Source organism: Vigna radiata, chromosome 6 (assembly GCF_000741045.1).
Source record: "Vigna radiata var. radiata cultivar VC1973A chromosome 6, Vradiata_ver6, whole genome shotgun sequence".
NCBI lineage: Eukaryota > Viridiplantae > Streptophyta > Magnoliopsida > Fabales > Fabaceae > Vigna > Vigna radiata.
Genome location: NC_028356.1, coordinates 33,189,676 through 33,215,106, shown reverse-complemented (window position 1 = coordinate 33,215,106; position 25,431 = coordinate 33,189,676). Strand labels below are relative to the sequence as shown.

At 32.1% G+C, this 25,431-nt stretch overlaps 2 protein-coding genes across 2 annotated transcripts; one reads left to right on the top strand and one right to left on the bottom strand.

The window, feature by feature from the left end:
- The first annotated feature begins 7,773 nt into the window (after positions 1-7,773).
- Positions 7,774-8,422, top strand: LOC106764557. Its single transcript, XM_014648823.2, has one exon. The coding sequence runs from the start codon at positions 7,886-7,888 to the stop codon at positions 8,192-8,194; it is 309 nt and encodes a 102-aa protein (XP_014504309.1). The 5' UTR covers positions 7,774-7,885; the 3' UTR covers positions 8,195-8,422.
- A 2,888-nt stretch (positions 8,423-11,310) lies between these two features.
- On the bottom strand, positions 11,311-22,470 carry LOC106764803 (F-box/LRR-repeat protein 15). The gene is made up of 17 exons (XM_014649202.2): positions 21,781-22,470; positions 21,302-21,551; positions 21,007-21,139; positions 20,112-20,208; positions 19,834-20,031; positions 19,479-19,749; positions 19,280-19,378; positions 19,094-19,182; positions 18,835-18,934; positions 18,580-18,750; positions 18,090-18,242; positions 17,638-17,798; positions 17,369-17,567; positions 12,595-13,052; positions 12,250-12,313; positions 11,754-11,843; positions 11,311-11,631 (listed from the first exon to the last, which is right to left on the bottom strand). Exons 1-17 carry the CDS (start codon positions 22,086-22,088, stop codon positions 11,551-11,553), a joined length of 2,922 nt encoding a protein of 973 aa, XP_014504688.1. The 5' UTR covers positions 22,089-22,470; the 3' UTR covers positions 11,311-11,550.
- Positions 22,471-25,431: the final 2,961 nt, after the last annotated feature.

Here is a 25,431-nt window from a genome sequence, read left to right as displayed (position 1 = left end):
AGTATAGATAATGAATATAGTATTCTAATTACAAGTTTGCTAATTTTGTAAATATTATATATCTATAAATATCTCCATTAGAAAAGTATAGATAATGAATATAGTATTCTAATTACAAGTTTGCTAATTTTGTAAATATTATATATCTATAAATATCTCCATTAGAAAAGACATTTTCTAGAGGAGTAATAAAATGTTTTTTTTAACACAAATAATAAATAGATACTAGTTATGTCTACCTCCAACTTATGTCATCTTAATACAAAATAGGTCAATAAATGCAATATTGAAAAATCATGACATGAAGAGAATAATCTCAAATGATGAGAAATTATTGAAATTAATACATTTCTCCTTTCTTTAGCAATGTTTGACGTGAGATTTCAAATTATCAATACAAATGTCATATGCATGTCTTTTTTTTTAGTTCTCAGTAAGTCAAATGAACTTAAAAAATCCAATTCACCTATTTTTTTTCTTAAACTAATTTAGTTATCATGATTTGATAAATTAATTCATATATTATAAATTTCTCGATATAAAACCTTAGGAGGAGCAGTATTATTTACAATTAAAAGTATATACTTATTATTATTATTTTTTGAAAACAAGAAAATAAAAACGTAAGTTTTTACAATAATTGATTGTATTGATTGCACAACCTCTCTTGGTAGGTACCAAGTAAATAGAACAGGCGGTTAGAGGTACTCATAGGCCCAACATCACATTCGGCCCAATCACATCAACCGGGCCCCGCAGGCCCTACTCTTGCCAAAACAAGAGTGACAATTTAACGTTGTCTTTCACGTTAGTCACTATCCCAGCCACATCAACGTTTTCTCACTGGCACGGGCTTGGTTTCGGGTTCGGATCCCACCGCCAACCCGAATTATAGAAATATTCCAATTACCAAGCTACAAATCACACAAGCCAATAATTTTACAATATAAATCCATTATTTTACTTCCTTTGTTTCATTTATTTTATAATTACAAAGATATGTTTTTTCTAATTATCATATTATTCTTAAAATACGTTTAAAATATAGGTTTTCTAATTTTACATCATTTTTGGTGGTAGTGGAGACAAGATACATTGCACTTATGATTTTTGTCATGCACGAGACTAAAAAAAGTCTAGATTTTTTATTGGTTGTTTTTTTTTAATGGTGTTGTCGTTATGTTATGTCTTAGTATACATTAATTTCAACATATTATTTTTAAAAAGTATTAGAATTAATATATATCAATGTATACTTGAAAGTCCACAAGAACAACACATAAAAAAAAATGTAACAGAAAATTCAATGTATATCAATGTATACTTGATAATGAATGATTGTTTAAGTTAAAAATTTGATAGTAAATGAGACCACGTGAACACATGAACTTGGAACTACCATAAAATGCAGCTAATCATAATAACTGCACCATTCCATGTGCAGAATTTGGAATTGTTTTAACACTGCAGTATCTCAGTTAAAAATTTAACAACAATTTGATTCAAGTTAGAGAAAAACACTGTTATCTCTGAGCAAAGCTATGAAGGATGTTATAATGAAGAAAGGTATTGTTGTTGTTTGTTGCACAAGTAGTTATGTTTTAAGGTATATTGTAACATCCTTATTTTTGTTAGAGATCTCACGTCGATTAGAGATAAGGTCAATTTATAATATATAAATAAAGTGCAAACTTTATTTCAAAGACCGGTTTTGTGAGGTTGAGATATGCTTAAACCCATTTTCTAATAGTTTTGCCTCGTTTTTGATCTCACAAATTTCTGTTACACCTGTAACATTGTGGGTAAATTGCTGCTAAGTGTAGTTGCAGAAAACCCGAAAACCTTAATTCTTTGTTTTTTTTGGTGCAGTACTGATTATTGAAAATGGTTGAGATTTTATAATAGATTCTTGGTTGAATTTGGACCATTAATACTTTTCTGAACAACCCTAAGTGCAGAACTTTTCAGAGTAGGCTTGGTACCATGAAGTGTGTGGGGACTTTTCATCAAACACTAAGCAATGAATGAACATTTTCTGTACTGAGAATTTTTCTGCTACCTTGCTATAGGCTTAGGAAGTTGCTGCAGTATTGAGAGAGTTAATTCAGCAACATGCAATGACTGATACATTTAAGGCAATTTCATACTTGATGCTCCACCAGATCATCATCTTTAAATATCAGTACAGAAGCTAGCTGTTTAAAATTGGAACTGCAGGTTATATTATGATTGTATTGCTATGACATTATCTCACCTTTTCTTACATTTCCATATTTGTATTTTTTTCTCTGGGGCCGATTAAGAGAAGAGAACTAGAACATAAGTAAAATATTTTTTCTTTTCTGATAAATTTGTATTTAAAAGTTTTTCTTTTCATTTTTTTCTCTGTTAAAAAGTGTTTAAACACAGCTTTCACAGTTGAGGCACCAGTTTCTGGAACAATTAACAAAAGGGCAATCCGACATTGCATGAATGGTGTCTGAAATGTAGGAGTGTGACATGTCTTACAACACTAACGAAAATATATAAATAAGAGATTGATACTGCTTTCTCTTTTACATACGTACGGAAAAAGTTTTTTTTTTGACAACTTTGTTTTATAAGTGTTTATGTGGTAGTTTATGATTGATCTGTTTCAAATATACATATCAATAATAAAATAGTGACACATAATCTATTTGTCAAAAAATTGTTAAAAAAAAGTTGTTAACATATTATTATATTACTTAACTTTTTCATTCTTATTCATTAAAAGCTGAGTGTGTATTAAATTTGTAATGGCTTGAAGAAACAAAAGATGCTGCGAATCCATGAGTTGATGGAAACTTTATGCCATATTTGAATCTTAATGAGAAGATATCCATAAATATAACAGTGGTTTTGAAGTGTTGGCTGATTCTGCAAGAAAGACATTTAAGCAAGAGTGGTCCCCTAGTCCCTATAGGATGCAACTGTTTTCTGACTTTTATTAATTAGAATTTTGTGCCATGATTCTTCACTGTACTTAAGAGTTTCTCTTTTCTAGCTATTTCTTCCAATTCAGATGCAATTCACTTTATATTTCTTGTTGGATTCTTTGTAACTTTGCTTTTGCCTTGTTTTCTGCACAAGCACAGCTCCTCATAAAGTTCTTCAAAGGCATTTTCTTTTGCTAATTTTCACAAGGAAATATTATAAATAACGTATGGAATATAACAAGTTTTATCACATTGAATGAACAATATGATTTTGCTCAAATATATACATATATTTTTATCTTTGCAATATATTTATCTAATGTTGGTCTTTATAAAATTATCCTTATAAAACTTCTCATTATTGTTGATGTTTTTGGTTCCTCAAATAACTTTTTCTTCTATATTTTTTGTGTAAGTAATTTCTTTTTCATTTTTTTTAAAGGGACTATTTCAAAATGAATAAAAACTTTTAGAAATTACTAAATGAAAACAATATTACAAGGGTTAAAACGAAGATGAATAGATAAATTTCATAATATAAAGTTCTATATATGTCTCATAAGCAATACGATTATATATATTATCTTTTACATATGTTAGTATTCGAAATTTCATTCTTCATCAAACATTGAATCTAGCTTCATTATACGCTGAAAAATGCACTTTTTTTCATGAACAAGTTTTTCATTTTGTCCTTTCATAAATCATCATTTATACCATTTTAAGCACTCTTATTTTTCACCATCTTGTATCTATTTTATCTTTTCAACCAGTTTAGTAAACATAACGTCCTTATTATTCTGATACAGATAAGATAAGAGACTATGGTTACTCTTTTGAAAAATTTCCAATGAAACAATTTGAAAAAAATATTTCAATTTATTTTATTATGTTCAACTTTATATAATTCTATATTTGTAGAATATATTGAAGGTATACAAATGACTATAACAAAGTTTCTCTTATTCTTTTAATTTAGTGCTTGCAATTTAATAAGGATATTTGTATCTCTAAAATGCTTCATTTTATGTTTTTATCTACTACATGATAAGAAAATAATAACGCAATAATTAAAAATATCAAAGTATGTAATGAATATATATATATATATATATATATATATATATATATATATATATATATATATATATATATATATATATATATATATATATATATATAGTCTAAAAAACTTCTCTTCAGTTAAGTTAGTCGAAACAAAATAAGTTTGACTAAGTTGAATTTTTTAAACATATAATAAAAAATGTAACCTAACCTTACCAATCAGAAAATTTACTACCATAAAAAAAATAAAAATACAAAAATCATCATAAATAGTAATCATTTTCAAGAATTTTAAGATACAAAAGCTCTAATAAAATCACCTCAATTGAATAATAGCATGATACGTTTTAGTTTTATAAGGTTTTCATAACACCATTGAACAATCATATAAGTTGTTGCACTTAATAAGAAAAGCAAAAACAAACCACGTGATCTAGTACAACCAATAATTGAAAATATTAAGTTTTGGAAATTTAAACTGTAAACTATTTCATTTAAAAAATGAAGAAGTCAAAGTATCATGAAAACAAAGAAATTTAAAGTATAATTATTACAAATATCTATGTTAATTATTGTCTTAACCTTAAAACATGTGCATTACAAACAAATAAAACATCTATATGTCAATGGTTCACTTTCATTGATATAGTTTGGGAAAACAAAAAAATGTGCATATTTATGAGAGTATATAATTAAAATATTTAAAACAGCCTGTCCATGACTTCTCAATCAGGATGGTATCATTAATGATCATTTTTATACCAAGACAAAATGTAATAACAATCTTCTTTCTGCACCTTTTATCTTTTTGAAAAAGAAAACATTTAAATTTCTTTTTTTAGTTTTGGATGAAATTTAGTTATTTATTTTAAAATAAATTATGTTAGTATTTTATTGTAGATAAAAGTAATACATAATACATTTATATCTATACCAATATATAAATAAGATTACTCTTTTTAATATACGCATTTTTTTTTTCAATTTTATTCTTTACATATTTTTTAAAATTAAGATAATTATATTTTAAGTGATTGTTTCTTCAAATTTAACCATATTTTTCAATTTAATCATTTTTTAAACTTAACTACTCTTTTAATTAAAAAATTACTACAAAGTAAATAAAATCTATTTACAATAAATTATCTAAATAAAAACTTTCAAGTGATGGTATCATAATGTTCATTTTTATACCAAGACAAAGCAAGTGCATGCACCATGCAACGCGCAACGCAGCGTTTAGCACCAGACCAAAGGTTTACGTAATATTTTTTTTTTCTTTCTTTCAAAAAATAAATGTTTAATTTCTACCTTAGGATGCCTTTTTTGTCCCCATGTTTTTTTGTTTCCAATTTGGTCTTAAAGAACGTAATTGGTATTCAATTTAGTCCTTCTTACAAACGCCGTTTAAATCGTTAATGGCCACTGTTGAACTCTGCAGTCAGAGAATGAAATGTCATTTATTTACTTACATGTACTCCTAGTAAAGTTGAAAGTGAGATTGAAAAGAATTAGGGTTTCCCTTTAAATATGATTAATTAGAAATTTAGGATTCTCTTTTAATTATAATTAAGAATTAATTAGAGTTAAGATCCTATTATTAAAAATTAAATTTATAATAAGTGGAACCCTAATTAAATTCTAAATCAGAATTATTTTATCTAAGTTTTAGTTAACCCCCTTGGAAGATTCAGAGGACCTTAATCACAACTTTTTTTTCTCAATTTTGGGTTGTCTTCCTTCTAAGCCAAACCCAGATTAAGGGAGCATAAGCACTCACCTTCATCTTCTCTTCACTCGATTTCTGCTTCGTTTCATAGGAGGGAGACACTGATCTCTTTTCCTTTTTGTTCTAGTTCTGGTTCGTGTCACAAGGAGTGAAGGCTTCTTTTTTCTTATCTTTCTTGATTCTGATTGGGGGGTTTTTGCACGTTGGGGATGCGATTTCAGGTGGCTAGGGCGCGAACTCCTTTATCGCAGCGCCAGGGCTCACGGGGAGGATGCATCACAGTTTTGAGGCTTTCTATGCTCATTCTTGGCTTGTGATTTAGGGTTGTTATTGTGTTTCTATTTCTTCTCTGCAGGTTGACAATTATAGGTTAAGGGTTTTGATCTTGTAATTTGAGGGTTTGGTTTTAGTGTTTCTGAATTTGGGAATTTTTTTGGGTTTCTGTTCTTGGTTTTTCTGATGTTGCGATTGGAGGAGTTATCTTTGATTTCAAATTGGATTTTGGGGATTTTCTGTACTTGTGTTCTTTTTTTTTTTTTTTGAAATTTGGAGTTAGGGGTNCTGGTTCTTNCGTTTTTGGATTTTAATTGATGGTGGTGGCACAAGTTTGGGACAATGGAGGAGATGATGGGTACGACCAGTGGCGATATCTTTGACAACGTTGGACTATGGGGTGGTGTTAGGGCCATTCACTGATGTTCTTCCCAATCTTGCAGATCTCCCTTCCAAACCACGATCAACCCTTTAGACATCAATACCCTTAATTTAATTTTGAAAATAATAAGCCTAATATCAGAAAAAGAATTTCAAAAATAATAAATCCACCTCATTAGATCCACACCAGTCAATAAATGACATTTCATTCTTTGACTGCACAGTTGGACAGTTGACCGTTAACGATTTAAACAGGTTTGTAAAAAGGAATAAATTGAACACCAATTACATTTTTTAGGACCAGATTGAATACAAAAAAGAACATGGGGACCATTTCGAATTTTCCCAACCAAAACTGGGACCAAAAAAGGCATTTAACCTTTACCTTATGTTAAAGTTTGTTAGATAAATGAGGTTAAACAAGTGATTAGAGACTCAACGAAATTTGAAGAAAGACAAAATAAAAAAGAGTGTTAAATATATTTTTATCGATTAAAATTTGTTGGAAACTATATAATTAGTAAATAAGACAAAAGAGGCTGACATAATTTTATTATTTAAAACAAGTTTTAACTAATATTAAAGTATTTTGAGTTTCATATGAATTTTGTAATAAAAATAAATAAATTTGAATTCAAAATATGCCAACTAGCAATTTTTTTTGTATATTATATTAATACACGTGCTTCACGTGTTTTATATAAATTTTAACGCAAAATATGGTATGCGATTTCGATCTTCAATGATATAGTGCTTGGTGTTCGCAGAGATTAAGAAAACAAAGCAATTTTTTTTATCCACATCGCTTTAGATATGTCAAACAGTGAACAATGAAACATTAACATTAATTAAAATAAATAAATATTTGACAATTTTATTTTAATAATACATAAATTTAATTTTAAAAATAGAAAATATATAATTAAAATATGAATATAATAAATTATTAAATAATTATTTTATTTCAATGCATGTCAAATTATCATTATTAAAAAAAAAACACTTTTCGGCAGAAACATGTAAGCTAGAATGAATAGCCCTTAAAATGTGCTCGAAAAATTAACTCTTAAAACATTCTAGACAATAGATTGTTTAAAAAATTTGGAGAAAAAAATTCTTATAAAATAAAAATGTCAAAGATATGGAATGTAAAGAATACCAAAATCAGTATTAATGCAGAATAAGAATTTCTTGAAAGATAAAATTCATACAATGTACTATTAATAAAATTCATACAATGTACAATGTCAAAGATAAAATCAATTTTAAAATGAAGATAGGTAGATTCTGTAATAATCAATGGTAGTTAGTGTGGTGAGTTTTGGATGATGAAAAGCAGAACTATGAAAAAGTATTATTAAAAAACCGAATAATGGTTGTTAGGCACCGTTTTTGTTATAAGAAAGAGGAAGAAGGAAAGTTGGCAGCATGGTCTTTTCTTTTTCTCATAACCATTATCAATTAAACTTTTTCTCCAAAGATGAAAAGCAAAAGCATCTGTTTCTGCATCAGAGGGCGCCACAGCAAGAGAAAGGAAAGCAAAGTGGAAGATTTGGAGAAACATGTGAAGCCTAATTACAAGGTGAAAACAAAAGGGTGTGATCCAAGAAGTTTTGTTGGTGATGGTGGTGACAGCAATGTTCATGGAGGCAGCATGGTTGGTAGCAATGATGCAGGAGTGAGTGTTGCTGTGATGAGTGCAGCTCATATGTCATTGATGATTGGAAATGAAGATGGATTTGGAAATGGGCATATGGGGGAATCTGGTGCAGATGCTGCTGGTGACTGATATGTCATACTCAGATGTTACTGTCAAACATAAAACTTTCATGTACTTCCTTAATAAATGTTTCTTTTTGGTGTTGTTCTTTAACTGTAATAGTTATATTTTAATGCTACTTCTTGTAATGTTAAGTATTGTGGAGTTTCAATTTTGATAGTTATCATTCTTTTCATGCAAAGTTAACTGTATTGCTACCTAAGGATTTTGTTTGTCAGAAGTAAGACTTTCGAATCATGGATCGTCCCTGTAAATGAGGAAAATTGTGCAAAATCCTACCATGATAGAGTGGAATGATTGCATGACAATAATATTTAAGGGTTTTTTTTTTTTTTTTTTTATTGAAGGGGAAAAAAAGACCCTTTTAAATAAAAATATGTTTAAAACTAAAAAAAGCTTGCAAAAAATATGTAAGTGTTATTTATTGGTTAGAAAGAATGATTTTAGAATGAAAATGAAAAACTTTTTCATAAAAGAACACCTTTTTTCCCCACCAAAAGATCGTTCATGTGAACATAATTTTTTTTTTAATATATTTCTCCGCGTTATACTATAATACATTTCTCTCCAAGAGTTGAATAGCAAGTTTCAATCAACATCTTATTAAAGGCGTGAGTATAATATTTTTAGAAAGATGCACGAATATATATTTTTTATCAGTTGGAATTGAACACACATCAGGATATTTACAACAACTTAAGCATTCCCTCCAACTTTGTTAAACTCTTTTGACCAAATATATAAATATAATTATGTAAAGTTCAGTTTGAATAACCATGTTTTTTTTTCAAAGAGTATCAGATTCCAAAAAGTATTGCAGCCCCACCTAATATTGAGCTTTTACAGTGGAGAATCTTGTTCATATCCATACACTGTAACAGCCGGTCCAATCCTTTATCTTGTGTCTTTCCACTAAAATCTATCTTCTATTCTCATGCATCAAATAAGTATATTGCTTATGATATGTATGTACTCATTCCAGATGGCATATAAATGAATGAAGAGTGCGCATTATAATGCTTTCCTTTTGAAATAACATGATACAGATACGAGTTGATTGAACTGTTAATAAATAGAAACAGAGGATGGTAAAACGGTCTGAAGATGTGGTAAATTTAAAAAAGTAGAGAAGCAACAGGACATATTTTGGTTCGGCTAATCGAATGAAAAAGGAATAGTTGAGCGCATCCAATGCCATTTAATGTTTACTTTGAAAAGCAGGATTCCGCCATACATATTTTAGCATAAGAAAGGTAAGCCCCGAGAGAACCAAGGTAATTTATTCATCATCTACCTTCGGAATGGAAATTGGAGGAAGCAGGAGAAGGAGCAGATTTTCGTCTTGTGAGAGAGTGGCAGCCATAAGCTTGGTGGTTCTAGCAGTGGCTTCTCCTCTCTATATGGACCACAGAGCAGAGAGTGAACTGGATGATGAGCAATCCATAAACTTTGCGTTTTTGTTGCCCTTGCTGCTCTTTGTATTGATTTTAGCCATAGCTTTATTGGCTTTTCTTGATCGCAACTTCACCAGGTTTGATCGCCACTGGATTCATAGAGTTGGTGGTTCTTCTGGAGGTATTGTTTTAATTCTTGTAGTCCTATTTCTAGTGTTGAAGTGCAAAGCGTCTGTGTAACAGGATACCATGAACCCACTATGTAGTTAGATATGCAGCAACGCCTTTTTGTGTCGTGTTTACCAAGAAACATACGAAACCGCTTAATATTTGGCGAGTAATCATCCATTGTTACTATTTAGTACATCTTAGATGAATGGAGATATCTTCCATGAATGAACCTCAATACACTAAAAAAATGTACAGGAGCAGCCGAAGCATATTTGTGTTCGATAACTAAGATTATAATTGCTCAATTTTCTTTTTCTTAACGGGCCGAGTCTCAAAAACACCACCTACTTGACCCATCATCCTCTTCACTTTTGGACGAGTCACACTCGAATGAAAAGGAAGAAATAATTGAGATCTCCATGAATGAACCTCAAAACACCAAGACAATTAGAAGCCGTAAAATCACTTCAACTAATTTGAAGTATAATTTAGGTATAAATTTCTCTTACTAGTGTTGACATATCCACTTATGTGCATGATATCTGCAAAAGGTTTGCAAGGTTGAATTGCAAAAAGCCCATATCATAAATTTCGTACACATAAATTATATGAAGCAATTGGCTTGAATGTCCTGACAATTTCTTTTTCAAAAAGGAAAAATATTCTCCTTAGGTAGCAATCCATCCAATTTCTGTAAAATTATAATGACAAACTAAAAACTAAATGCAACTAGAACTAAAGTGACAAATAGCTATATCCTACCATCCACATACTTAGTGTTGGTCAATCATGAGTATAACTGCACTCATCATTAGCTCCAAAAAAATATCTGTTTTGTTATTTTAACCGCACCACTCCAAAAAGTTAACGCTACTGATAAAGAATACACAAACCAGCAACCAGTTGATCCACCTTCAACGCATGTTCTCATTAATTATTTCATAGAGGATAATTGATAAAATACTTAGCGAACACAAATAAGCATCCCAAACAATCGAGAATTACATCACGTAAGAAAATGCATACCTGCTATTTCTGAACCATAGACGGGGCGAAAGGAGAACTAGTATTGTCAGAAATACCATCATAAATTATGTAATCTGAAGGGAATTTGATTACACGGTGAGGGAGGGCTTCGTATTGTCAGCTATCCCTGCCAGTTTCTTAAGCCACCTTTACTTTCACATGGATAGAATTTGAAGATAAAAGAATGATCCTCGTGTTGGGGTTTTTAGGCCTCGGTGGTTATGGAGCTCAATGCATTGCCCTTTCAGATAAGCACTTGTTTGTGACATCCGTTAATAATCTATACAGAGAGGATTATCTATATTTACACTGACTTTAAACTTAAGAGAATACACGACACAATCAATATCCTTTTATTTGGGGAAAGGGGAGGGGTTAACATCAGTTGTCTAAGGCAAGGTCCAGACAAAAAAAAAATGCGTATTTCCAAATACAAATGTCAGTAAATGATAGAACAATTTACAGCATAATCGATGAAATACTATGACAAAGGATCAGATCACCTATTTACAACCAAGAAAAAAGGTTAGACTATTTTAGAGTAAAATATGTATCAACAAAATTGAAATGTAAAATTTACAAGAGCTCATGTATAGGAACGACAGCTTATTACAACAATCCGAAAAATATAACCTGATTTCTATATATGACAAACATACAAAAACAATAATAAGTTGACCATTTACAACACATTGAGGAAATAACCAGATTTATTACCAAGTGTCTTCACTTCAAGTGAAAACCACTAGTAAAATAGAAGATCCTTGGTTATGTTTATGAAGTTGACAAGCTGCTGAATATACGCTTCAAACTAGGACATGCTGCACGCAATCTTCCCATGCTCATTGAGCTAATCTGTAAAGCACAATACAATATAACAATTAATAAAAGTTAAACATATTCCATCATGTATGAAATGGGTAATAGGATAAAACTAATTAAAGATTAGTGCACACGCTACTGCTGATCGCTATCACCTTTGGACAGAAGCGAACATCAAGAGTCTCCAGCATAGTGCAGCATTTGGATATAGCAGTCTCTACTGCTTCTTCGTCAATGTTGCAAGACTAAAAACATCGAAGTACCACTCCATCAAAAAAAGTTAGTACATTTAATAAAGCAAGCAACTTATGGTGTACAGTAATGAATCAATAGATGTGTTGCCAGAATTAATATATATTTAAGATGAATTTCCATTTGTCATGTCACTCAGCCCAAACACATTCATTCGTGCCTAATTTCAAGTGGACTAGGGCCAACCCTGCATGCAAACATTTTGAAAATGCTTGCAGTCTAAAAACAGATCCCACACAACGGAAAAAATTCACATGATAGTTTGTGACAGCTGTAATGCATAAAACCTAGGATACATTACCTAAACATACTCAAGCACGGCTGGAATAAAATTTCCCAGCAAGAACTAAATATATCACGAGTGCAACAGTGTATTTCAATTGGAAGAGAAACAATTACCTGGAGGAATAGACTGGTCAATCTTGGACAATCTAGCTTCAAAACTTCCAAAGAGTAACAATTGCTGAATAGAAAAGTTTAAACATTAATAACTGTTAGGAGAGATATAATATATCTACAGATACGAAAGAAAAGCATGACCGCTTATTGAAACATAATTATATTACAGTTTCACAGAGGTCTATCTATATACAGTCTACAAGAGATCCTGGGCCCACAGCCATCCCATACGCACAAGAGAGTATTTTTCAAGAGAAGGAAATACTCATATATATCTACGCACTCACACACACATTCAATAATGAGAAGGATAGAAATCAACCGAGTTATTAAAGCCAACCATACCTTAGATTAAGCCAGCTTAGGTTGAGACATGCAACATCAACCTCTTTCAAATTCGTTGATAGAGAAAGGTTTAAAAACAACAAACAGGAACAATGTGCCGTTAATGGAATGAAAACTTTCCGAATGTTCAGACATCCCACGCAGTTTAAGTTCTGCAGTAGTCGAGTGGGTTGCTCACTTAGCTCATGGACATTTTCATAAGAACTTGTAATAGATAGCACATTTACACCAGCAATATGCCCACGACTACATCCCCAATTTAAGTCGTGCATATTGGCACAGCCAGTCAAGTTGACATGTGTAAGGTGTGTGCAGCAAGAAAGAAGCTCCTCTATAGCAGACTGACATAGTGTAGCATAAGACAAGTCTAACTCCTGAAGTGCTGGTAAAGCTCCCCTCTTGTAGAGGGGCTCAAGTGATGAGTCAGTGAGATATTTGCATGCCTGCAACTTTAATACCTTCAAGAAACAAGGAATCATACAATCAGAAAATGGCAAAGAGAATAAATACACAAAGGTAACTTAACCATTTTATTGCCAACTTTCCAAGTACTGAATGAAGATATTGTATTTACAATAACATTAAATTTGATTCAACAACATAAAAATTTTCTTTCCCACATCCTCTTTCTCTCTCTTCTCTAATTATTTTATGCAATTTCATAATTTAATTAGCAGGTTGCAACAAAACAAATAAAACAAATTAGGCTTAATTATTCCTTTGGTCTCATACTTGCATCGTCAGCAAACTTGTAGTATCCAAGGAAAACACATTTCATTGCCCTTGCATAAAGTTATGCTATAGCTGGAGAAACATCATGAATAAAACTAGTACGACCAAAAACACAGGAGATACATGGAGTAATGGTTCGTTTAGAAAAATTGATTGAATGAGGAATCTTATTTTCAAGAGACGGTGAAGTAGACAATGAGAACTGCATCACCCAAATGGTGAACTGGGAGAGTTGCATTAAGTAACAAGGCTCGTGCAATGTTAACTAAATGTCCATTTTTCCTTTTTCATATTTCTATTCTGCTGTGGAGTATGAAGACATGGGGGGTTTGATGCAAGATCCCTTCTGAGGATAAAAAAAGAGCACAGAATAAAATATTCATTATCATTGTCACTCCAAGAAAATTAATTTGTTTTTCCAAATTGATTCTTGATCTCATTAAAAAAGGACATGAAAATAGACAAGTTTAGATACGTACACCAGCAATATTGAAGGGACAATTAGGAATAAAGAGGACGTACTTCAAGTGTAATTAGGTAGAAAAGGAGACTTCCAACTCCTTGGGAAACAACCTTGGATCCATTTGCTCAAGGAATAAGATGGGGGAAGATACAAAGGTGAACAGAGAACCATTGCCAGAAATGTGACTAGAAAAAACTGAGCCAATTATCCATGGACCTTGACAACCCATAGATTGACAAATACATGGTGAAACACCAAGGGCTGAAGATGGTTGGACATAGCTGTCGGACTTCAAGAGAAGATATTTCTGATATTCATTTTCAGAAAACTACTGCTTAGATTTCTTTAACTTGGAAACATTTGTTGCCATCCTAGGAAATTCGTGTGAGGAGCAACAGGTTTTCCAAGTATTACCATTTCTCTTAAATACGAGAGCTAAGGACAACCATATCTACCACCATGTTCTCCTCAATTTCCACAACCTCCCCTTCCACAAAGTGGACACCATTGCCAAAGATTTAACAGATTCAAAATTCAACCCATTTCTATAAGTAGAAACATGAAGAAGCCTTGATACTAAATTTTCCATGAAAGGAACACCTTAAATGGTAAAAATGTGATCATGAACATGATAACATTTTGAATTCAAACCATCAAAAGCAACATGTAAAACTACTCTCTTAGCTTCTTGAAACAGCTTTAGCTCCACAATGACTGATTAGTCTTGAGAAACATGCGTTAATATGACTAATCTTTTTTGAGTGAGGCCAGTTTTTTAACAAAATCATATAAACATAATGTCATTAGACAAAATAGTTGAGCCTTTATTCCAAAATAAACACGTTTGGATGGGTAAGAAAGTCGTTAATATTTGTTTCCACAATACAGCACATAATTGAAAGTAATGTTCCTTCCATTGAGCTTGTTCCTAATTCATAATTCGTTAAATTCCATTTTAAAACGTTCATGTTAAGCCTGACCAATGAATCATAGTTTTACGAAGGAAAAACCATGACAAATGACTTTTGCCATTTAGTTTCCCTACAATAATGGTGGGGCTTCAAAAAATGAAGACTAGGCCAGTTGAGGTAATTTTGTAACACAAAAAAACAGAGAGGATATTCTTCATGTCACAAATCCCAGACAGCTACCCTAAGAAAGGCAAAAAATGTAAGGAGGCTTGAAATAGGACCAGAGAAGACCAGAGATAAGCAATGGGACTGCTTGTGGCAGCATGTCAAAGCTCTGATGACAAGGCAACACCTGCAGTGATGCACACGCCACAAATGACTTTTGCCATTTAGTTTCCCTACAATAATGGTGGGGCTTCAAAAAATGAAGACTAGGCCAGTTGAGGTAATTTTATAACACAAAAAAACAGAAAGGATATTCTTCATGTCACAAATCCCAGACAGCTACCCTAAGAAAGGCAAAATGTAAGGAGGCTTGAAATAGGAACCAGAGATAAGCAATGGGACTGCTTGTAGCAGCATGTCAAAGCTCTGATGACAAGGCAACACCTGCAGTGATGCACACGCCACAAAGAATATATGCAAAGGTGGCACATAAAGAGGTTTGTCAGGGTGCTGACTAGAAAGAACTGAAGTTTGCCAGAAAAAAATGTCATTGGAGGACAATGACCATCAGAGACATACTTCAATGAAAAAGACAAAAGTATCAAACTTGCTTTAGTACCAACTTGAATATTTGAATAAAAGAAAAAGCTTGAGCTTATATTCACTTGGCAACTATAGATTATACATTTCAACAAAATGATTTACAAAAGACGGATGAAAGTGACAGGGTCCCACTAGGATAACTTGGTCATACATAGGCTTTTCATTATACATAAAAATAACTTACATATTATTTTGAAGACTTTTCCTGAAACCAGACACAAGTAAACTTATCTAACAATATAAAATGAGGATACACTAATTTGAAATGGACCAAATCTGACTCATTCACAAAAGCTAGATTAAGGGGAAAGGATTGCACTTGATTTAGGAGGAGCATTGTTAAGTATCCGAGTAGGAGACCTAATGAAATCAGCCTCTCACACACTCAAAACAAGCAAAAGAATAATGAAAGAATGGAATCAAATGAATGAACTTCTTTTATTGATGGTAATAAGTGGATAAACAAAAGTAAACAATAACTGGGAACATAACCTCCTTCAGTCATCCAATAATTGAGAGCATAACCTTCGTCAATTACTTTGGAGCATAACCTTCTTTACAAAACTCACAAATCCAAAAGCATACCCTTAACCTAGACTCTAACTTTATTTATACTAATTATTTCCCGTCCATCTCTCACTAAATATTTCTCTAAAATATATTTGTATTTAATATAAATATCCCTATGTATAAATATCTCCCCATATATTATCCTAACATATATCCTTAATTATAAATATCTTATATTGAATATTTTCCTAGAATATATATTTATTTACTCTAATTAACTTATACCGAATATTTTTCTGGAATATATATTTATTTACTCTAATTAACGTATACTATATTTATTTACTCTAATTAACCTATATATCCTCCCACCTTATACCCTAACAAGCATCCTCCTATATTCCAATCGAATGTTGGACATCTAAACAAGAATAACAACTTAATGATCATACAGTAATCTGGTTTCTAAAATATACCCAGCACCCAAAATATCAACTATTTTATAATTGCAACTTGCAAGTAAACCAGATTAATATCACACTTTTGTTTTATTTTTAATAAATGGAAAATACATTTTAGTATAAAGACAATGAAGCGAATTCATTATAACTCTTAGAAAGTAAACTTTAAACTCCTCAAATTGAAAAAAAATGTTTGGTTTGTAAGATGAGATTAGCATTTACTTAGGTCATCTCTGTTGCAAGAGTCATTATAAGAGGTTCTAACTTACTTTTCGTGGGTCTTACTGTGTCTCATCACTTTTAAAACCCCTTGTAACTTTTACTCTAATGGAAGAGTCCTGTAAAACCAACACTTTAACTGATATTTTATGTTGTGGTTAATATTTTCAAGACAAATATATTGTTTTATTCTTATAATAACTCAGGATCTTAAATTATATGTCAACAAGGAGGTCTTGTAATAACCCTTGCAATGGATATGCCTTTATATACTATAATTTGACCACGTGTTGATGCGACATGTCTAACATCAATGCCAGGGACTACACTCCTCAAGCATAAGAATAAATATTTATAGGTGGTCCAATATTGAATAGCATGATAGGCCAAACAAAACTTGCCAAAATAGGTTTCAATACCATATTAAAAAGGGGAATTTTATGTCCAACTTAAAGTCACAAAATTGTCTTGTAAATAAAAATAGATTCACATTTAAGGAAGAGGACAATGAGCCCAACTGATCAATTCATAAACATTCCAGGACAAAGGACACATGCGCACACTCTGCACTGCATTTTCATTAGATGTTTATAAAATTGGCCATCCTTTCCCTTAGCATGTGCATTGTGGTGCCACTCTACTATCACTACACTTCTAACAAATCAAATACAGCTAAAATTACAAGCACGAAAATAAATAGCAACTCTAACCTTTAGCTGTGTGCAAGACTCAAAAACAGGCTGCAAATTGACCAAAAAGGTATACGATAAATCAAGTAGGGTCAAATTTGGGAGCCGCTGCAAAGAGCACAGTCCATCCAAACCAATCGATGAGCATGACATCAATATTAATGATTCAATCATTGGGCAAGAGGCAGTTGTAGCAGACAAGCATTCATTAGTGAGTTGGCTGTGTCAAAAACATAAACATCAGTCCACATACAAGCAGGATGCCAAAGCAAATAAAAGTGAAACCTCACCTGCAAAATGAAGCATCCAAAGATGTCAAGAGAGGACAATTAACTGATGCTTCAGACAGTACACCACATCCTTTCAACTCAAGTGAGACCATAACCGTGGCTTCTATGCTGAGTATATTTAATTTTGGACATATTCCTAAATTGAGAGATCGAAGACCAACCTAAGCAGATAAAGTAATGAATTTAGCAACTATATCACACATACCACAAACATTACTATGTGGATCTAGTCCCAAGCCTTAAACCAAAAGCATCCCCTTTGACTGGAATGTGCACAAACTTGACTTGTTCTTAAAGCATGAAACAGCAAAATCCACATGCAAATTTAATGTTAAAGTTCATATTCAATTATAGATTTAACATATTTAGTTAAAAGATCAAATTAAAAAAGCATAATTAAAAAAATTCAACTTCCAAATCTATAAAGTAACTAAGAAGTCAATACAACTTACAGGACAAAAGGATGCTCTTTCTAAATGATCACAACCATCCAAAATGACTTTCTCAAGGTTGGGGCATGTGAGCTCCAGAGTAGTGATTGCCCGACAATCAGCAAGGGAAAGACTGACCAAAGAGGTGCTGAAGAACCGAACCGAAGTCAAGCTCTAAATCCAGTAAAACACCAAAGTTCAGTAAAAAAGGAAAAAGAAAATCAAACATTTCACCAATAAAATCAGCTATAAGCAAAAGAAGGAATTCAAAGGAAACTAATCTCTCACAAGTGCAACCAGCAGAAAAGTTGAAAGGCATAATTTGACGTGAAATTATAAATGATATGAAACACCTAGATATGTAGCCTCTTAAACACAAGTAGGATATAATAAATAGCACCAACATGTAGCACAAAACCCCTGTAATTTTCAGTATAGACTACTAGCATAGATCATGGAGAAACAAACTGATCCAGCATGTGCCCCAAAAAGGGGACATATATCAAAGTACCTCACAATTAGCTAGAACTAGTGATTTCAGCATAGGGCATCCTCCAACATCGTTAAAAACATCACATATAGAGTTTGTCAAAGATTCACACTCTGAGAGGTCCACTTCTTGTAAAGATTGACATTGTAGAGCTAAGGTGGTTAAACTTTCTTGCTTTTGCAATGCTAGTTTCTGCATCACCACAAAGTCCATCCTTTACAGAAGTATGAATAAATGGCATGAAGAAAAAACTGTAGACTTAATTACAATACATACTTGAAGTGAATTTGAAGTGATATTGATACGATGAAGTGCAGGACAGTTTGATACCAGAATATTAGAAAGCATCATAGTCCTCAAGTTTAAATCGGCAAACCTGCCAATTAAATAATTTAAGAAAATAAATTAGAAAATACCATACCCAAATATAGGAAAGGGTTGTGGAGTAAAACAACAATTACACAAGCATCTGAGAAAGGCAAAGACCAACAATACAATACTTTTTCCAGGGTGAAAAGTAAAAGGAGAAACATACTTGCGACAGTGTACCAATCTAATAGTCTGCAAACGGGGAAGATCCAATGACACTGATGTCAGAAGGCTACAATTATCAAGCTCCAAAACCTGCAGTGGCAGAGTGGCACCATTTATTCTTCTTAAAAGTCTATACTCAGTAATTCAGACGCATTACTAATTTCTACTACCTAGACAAATATCATACCTCCAACATATCACTATGAGCTATTGCAGCCATTGAGGCAGAAGTGATCCCCTCACAACTATGAAGCTTTAGAACTGTCAACATCGGCAGTCTAACAGACTTCAAAGAAAAAAACAAACAAGTGAGCAACCATGTCAAACAAAGTCATATACTTCTATTTAATCTATACATGAAAGTTATTATAGACTCTATAGCACACCTCCAGAGAAATGTTTGGGCAGTACGATGCATCAAGAAAACTAAGGCTAGCACAACTCAATGCTATTTCACGCAGAGTTTCATCACTGACACAAGAACAATTTGACATGTCCAGTGAAACAAGTTGAGGGCATGAAGTTGCAGCAGCTCGTATTGCAGCATCAGGAAGTTTGTGGCAAGAGCCTATATCAAGCTCATGCAAAAGTGGACAATTGAGTACAACCTGTGCCATGTTACTGCGCTTCAATGACATAGTTTCCAGTTGTGGGCACCTGAAAAAAGAATAAATAATAAATAATCAATATACAGTAGCAAGGGGGCCCGTAAATGTCAGTTTAACCAAAGACCATATTTACCTGACTGCTATTCGCATCACACGGCATTTTGTTAATTGAAGATGACACAATCTGTCATGATTTATAGTTATCTCTTGAATGCCATTGCCAAGTGTAGAATCATTTATATTCAACTTTTTTAACATAGNACAATCAGCTAAAGCATGGAAAAAAGTATCAGCTATTTGTCCTCTTCCTAATGTTAGAACCTCAAGATTCCTGAAAATGAAGAAAACAAATCAGAACTGGCGTCCAGCACATAGCTTGATTGACTGCAATACTGCATTTGGAATACCTACCTTAATGAAGAGATGGCCCTCATGACAAGCAAGTAAATAGCAGAACCAGATATGCTCACTGCTGTGGCATTGGGATAACGCCTACACATGTCCTCAACTGTAAATTCATATTGAATTTTAATAAGCACATTTGGCAAAGTTTAAATGAAGCAAGACTTCCACTTATAGTCAAGTATGTGCTATAACATTGCAATAATTCCCTAACAACGTGAGGCAGAAGGATGTCACTAAGAAGTTAAAGTGACCCAATTTTTCTCCCAGTCTGATTTTTCCATACCAATTTTCTTTAATTTGTAATTTTCCCAGCTCTTTCATATTTGCATCAGAAAACATTGCTGTTTCGTATTTAAAGTCAACCTGAGTTCATCTCGTTCACTGTTCACCCTCCAAAGCTCGAGCTCCCTATATGCTCTCTATTGGAGAATGAGAGGTTCGTTCTTGTTTTTTCATTTTCGTCAACTTAGTTATGTTGGTCAACTTACTACTTCGTTATGACTACGGAATGCCGCTTAATTTAGTTTTAATTATTTAATTTTTCCACACTCACTCTCTATTGAAGCGTGGGGCTTGTTCTTTTTCACAGTTACCCCCACATGCTCTGTTGATCAACTTTCAATTGTCAGACTAACTAATGAATACAGCTTTAATTTCGGATTTCTATTTTAGTTTTACCATTTACTCGTATATGACAAAAATGTTTATGTTGGATCTACAATCTGGGTAAAGCATCCATCCTCTTATAGCATTTATTCAGGGGTATGGGACCAGTTATTTCGCACAACTCTCAGGGATTGATAGATACAATTTCACTAGTAGAAGACTCACCTACAGGGCACAACATAAAACTAATAAAGAAAAGAGAAAACAGCTTACTACAACATATATGCAGACTCACATTGTTCGACAGAGATGTTACGATCTTCAAAGTTCAAGCTTTTCCAGAAATCTTCATGAGCACTTGCACTTCGCCACTGTTTACAAACCCTGGCAGCTTTGCAGAGATTGGGATGATCCAAAAACGAGAAAACCTAAATTTCACATATAGCAAAAGAGGACGGAAGAGTTAAGAGAAAAAACATACCAGGAAAAGTAAAAATTAAAAAGAAAAAAAACATTACACAGTACCACAATAAGTAATACGCACTTAAAAGCGAAATAAATAGCAATTATAGATTTTCCACGAGAATTACCATATGCAACAAGTCATCGGTGAGATCCATTCTGACCTCTACATCTTCCACTTTCAAGATATCACTATTATCTCCTTCACCGTCTTCCACGATGCTGGAATCAAAACCACTCTCCTCACCACCACCCATCAATGCAAATGTATCACAGAAAGTCTCACCGTTGGGTCGAAGAGAATCGTTAATGAAGTCATAGTCTCCATATTCATTAGATGCACTGCATTTCCCTGCATTCGTCGAAAAGTACCGCTCCCTGCAAAAATGAAAAAAAAAAAAAAAAAAGACAAGCACCGCAATCAATGGCCAAAGAAAAACTGCAAGAACGAAAACCGAATAATAAAGATTCAAGAACAGTTTCCAGTTTCAAAACGAAAGCTCGCAAAACGTAACACAACGAAAGTGGACTGACACGTCATCATCCTCATAACAACAACAATGCACTCACTAAGAAGACATTCACATGCTCGGCTCGGTAAACTCACTCGAAATCGGCGTAGAACTTGGCGCGCTTATGGCTCAAATCGCGGCTCTCGACGCTGCCTGCGACGGTGCTGTCCGAGCACGCGGCGGCGCTGCACTCGCCGGTCCACGAGACCAATGCCTCGGCGCGCGGCTGCACTGGCGTCATCGCGAATCGGTCATCGTCGCGGTTGTCGTCAGCGTGGTGGTCAGCGAGAGCAGCAGCTCCAACGCCGGGAACGACGTCGTTTTCGGAAATGTCCTCTTCCTTCATGAAGTTTAGGTTATCTTGTTCCTCTTCAGTGAAGCATAGACAGCACCAAAGCTTCATGCACTTGAACTTGGCGATGGCTGGATGTGGATCCTACGCATTTGGAGAGGAAATTTGGGGAAACCCTAAGCGGCTGGAGCGGAAACGATTTGGGAGAGTGAGAAAAATTGAGGGAAGGAGAGAGAAGAGGAAGAGTGGAAGTGAGGAGAGAGAAAGACGATAAAATGGATCTGATCGGATCTTGGGAGCTGCTGCTGCTTTTTTTCTCGGGATGTTCTTCCTCTGCCTTTGCTCTGGGGTTGCTCTATATCTCAGCAAGTGAGAAATTCGTACTTTTTGTGCCAAAAAACTGAAGGAGAGAGAGAGAGACTGAGTGAGAGAGAAAAGCCTCTCAAACGATGCCGTTTCGTGCTTTTAGAGGGTCTTTTGTTTCTTCTGCCGAATGGTGAGACTAACAACACTCTCCTCGTTTCATACTGTTTTTCTAACACTTCAATACATTCAAAATCATGTTAAGAAAATAGAGTGTAAGAAGGAAAATTATAATAACATTATTTATTTTTTATTTTTTTACCATTTGTTTCGCTAAAATTAATTCTTTGAAAATACATATTTTTTTATAATTAATCACTAATTTCGTTTTTATAATTTTTTTATCAACTTGGAAACACTTGTTTGTGGTTCTTCCACGTGTCGTTTTTAATGTCTTTACTTATTTATTTTGTTTTGTCTTTTTTTTTTTAATAAACACGTTTATCTTTCCTTTATTTCTGTTACCTTATTTTTTTTTTCATTGAAATAAATTTAGCAAAACACCAAAACATTCTGCTACAAAATATATTGATACAATAGAAGGATAATGAGACATGTATAACGGAAGAAGATCAAACCAGGTTGAAAGGGACAAATAGTGGAATCGAAAATAGTTTGGAATATAGCTTCCTAATTTTTTTTATTGTTTTAAAATACTTTCAAATTAAACATTCATTTCTAACTAAATTTTATGGAATATTCTTTGGATATTCTAAATCAATTTTTTTAAAAGAAATATTTTTTAAGTTTTGCTCATGTTATTACAATGTAGTTAAGGATCATTAATTACTTTTATAACATGAAAGATAAAGTTAATTATTAGTTCGTCTGAATCTTCGTATAACTTCTCATTAAAAAAAAAGTTATAACTCTTAACTTCTCGTCATAATTATATTTCAGTAATAATGTTGTAATTTTTTTTATTTGTCTTTCTCGTAATCTTTAGTCAACAATATTGTAATTTTTTAACTTTTTCTTTATTATTTTATTGTATTTTTTATATTATTATTTTCATATTTTTATAAATAAAAATGGTACCAACGTGTATAAAATACTTTTAACTTTAGTAAACAAGTAAAGCACCGTAACCCACGTAGTTCATTAATATAAAAAAAAAAAAAATGCTTTTACTTATGATTTTTTTATTTTTAATGTGTCTCATATATCTGACATAATTGGGAATGATATAAATTTATGTCATACTTTTACTTACGTAATTGTGAATTACATAAATTTATATCAAACTATTATATGTAAACTTATATTCGATGGTCATATCTACTAATGTAAATTTATGTTAGAGGTTTGTACTTTTATGTTAATTTGAAAAAGTTTAAAGAAAACAAAATACAAATATTTACATCTCTTCATATTAAGATGTAAATTTACGTTAATCAGTACATATTCCAACGTAAATTTTGTATAATTTTCAAATAAAATCGGTTTTGGTACGAAATCAAAGCTTATAAATTTGAAACTACCGATTACAAAATATATATTTGAAATGGAACGTCTCTAAAATATAATACACATTTCTGAACTTAAAATAATATCAAACCTTTCTTTTGAATAAAAAGAATAATTTAGTTAAAAGAATACTAATGAAATAACCTATATATACAAGTGGAAAGAATTATTCCATTTTTATCTTATCTGGATCATGTCTTCATTTGATATAGGTAATGAATCATCAAAGGTCAAAAAAAAATGACACAACGTTATTATACAGCAGTGTTAAAAGTATGATACAATTGATGCAAGAGTTATAAAGTGTTATTTATGTATAGTTTTTCTTAATTGTTGTCTGAATGATGTGCAGTTTGTCTACTCCTTATCGATGAAATGTTTATGTAAGTGACAACTTTGATTAAATTGAAGACATGTATTAGTCGTAATTATTATATATTAATTGGATGATATGAAAAATGTAAGAATTATTCTTGTAGTATGTTGTTAATGGGCCTATAATGAATAAAAAATAATTATTTGAATAATTACTATAACTTAAAAGAATATTGCACTTAGTAAGACTAACCTTTCAATGTGTGAAATAAGGTAAATATATCTTTGTGAGTCGATCGTTAATGTTTGTTTTTTGTATATGAAAAACAAAATTCAATAATCTTATTCTAAATAGATGGCTACACCAAACGTGCTCGATCCTTTCACCACAAACATCGTAGTGGTTTCCGTGATAACCACTTGGCAAACAAATATTGCAAACAATTTAGCAACAAGGAAGGGATACCTTTACGTTTACTTTGTTAATTCCAAAGACACATTTAGTCTTAGAAAGACATATTGGAGTTTTTTTTTATGCCCCTTCCAATACAAATGAATCCCGTCATTAACTTATTTCTTCCAACTATTTGAAGATTAGTAAAAATATTTAATGAAGAAGGTATAATGAATAAATATCATTCTTTTTTTCTTTTTTTCATAGTGTTAGAAAGGTATAGTATGTAATATATATGACATAAAAAATATAGTTATATATATATATATAAATATATATAATATTTGTTAAAATTCAAATATAATATAATAATTAAAAATTATATTATCTTATTTATATATGGGAAGGGAAGTCTCATTAGATAATATTATAGTAACATTTCATGTGAGACTTGTGAAACATGTTCATCATAAGATTGTTTTTATTATAAATAGTAACTTATACAATTCAATATAGCAAACAATAAGAGAAACAATGAATTGACTGAAACGGTGCAAGCTATAAGAGACATTGGCACTACTCTATCAAGGAATAGAAGACCTTAAAAAACCATAGAGTCATTACATGAGAAGTATTTAGAACAAAATTGTTAGAAAGATATTTTACAAATGATGTAAAGAGCAAAAGAAATAAAGTTTATGCAATTGAAACATGGAAGTATGACAGTACGAGAATATGCTTCAAAATTTAAAGACTTGGGGAAAATATTTACCTTCTTTCATCACCCAAAAGATAGATTAAATGTATAAAGTTTGAAAATACAATTATGAATTGAGGAAAGCAATAAGAATACTAGAATTTTATAATTTTCCTTCGTCTATTCAAAAGTGTACATTTTTGGAAGATTTTAAAAAC

Excerpts from the sequence above, each read along its gene's own strand:
- LOC106764557 (XM_014648823.2), top strand. The coding sequence starts at position 7,886 with ATGAAAAGCAAAAGCATCTGTTTCTGCATCAGAGGGCGCCACAGCAAG.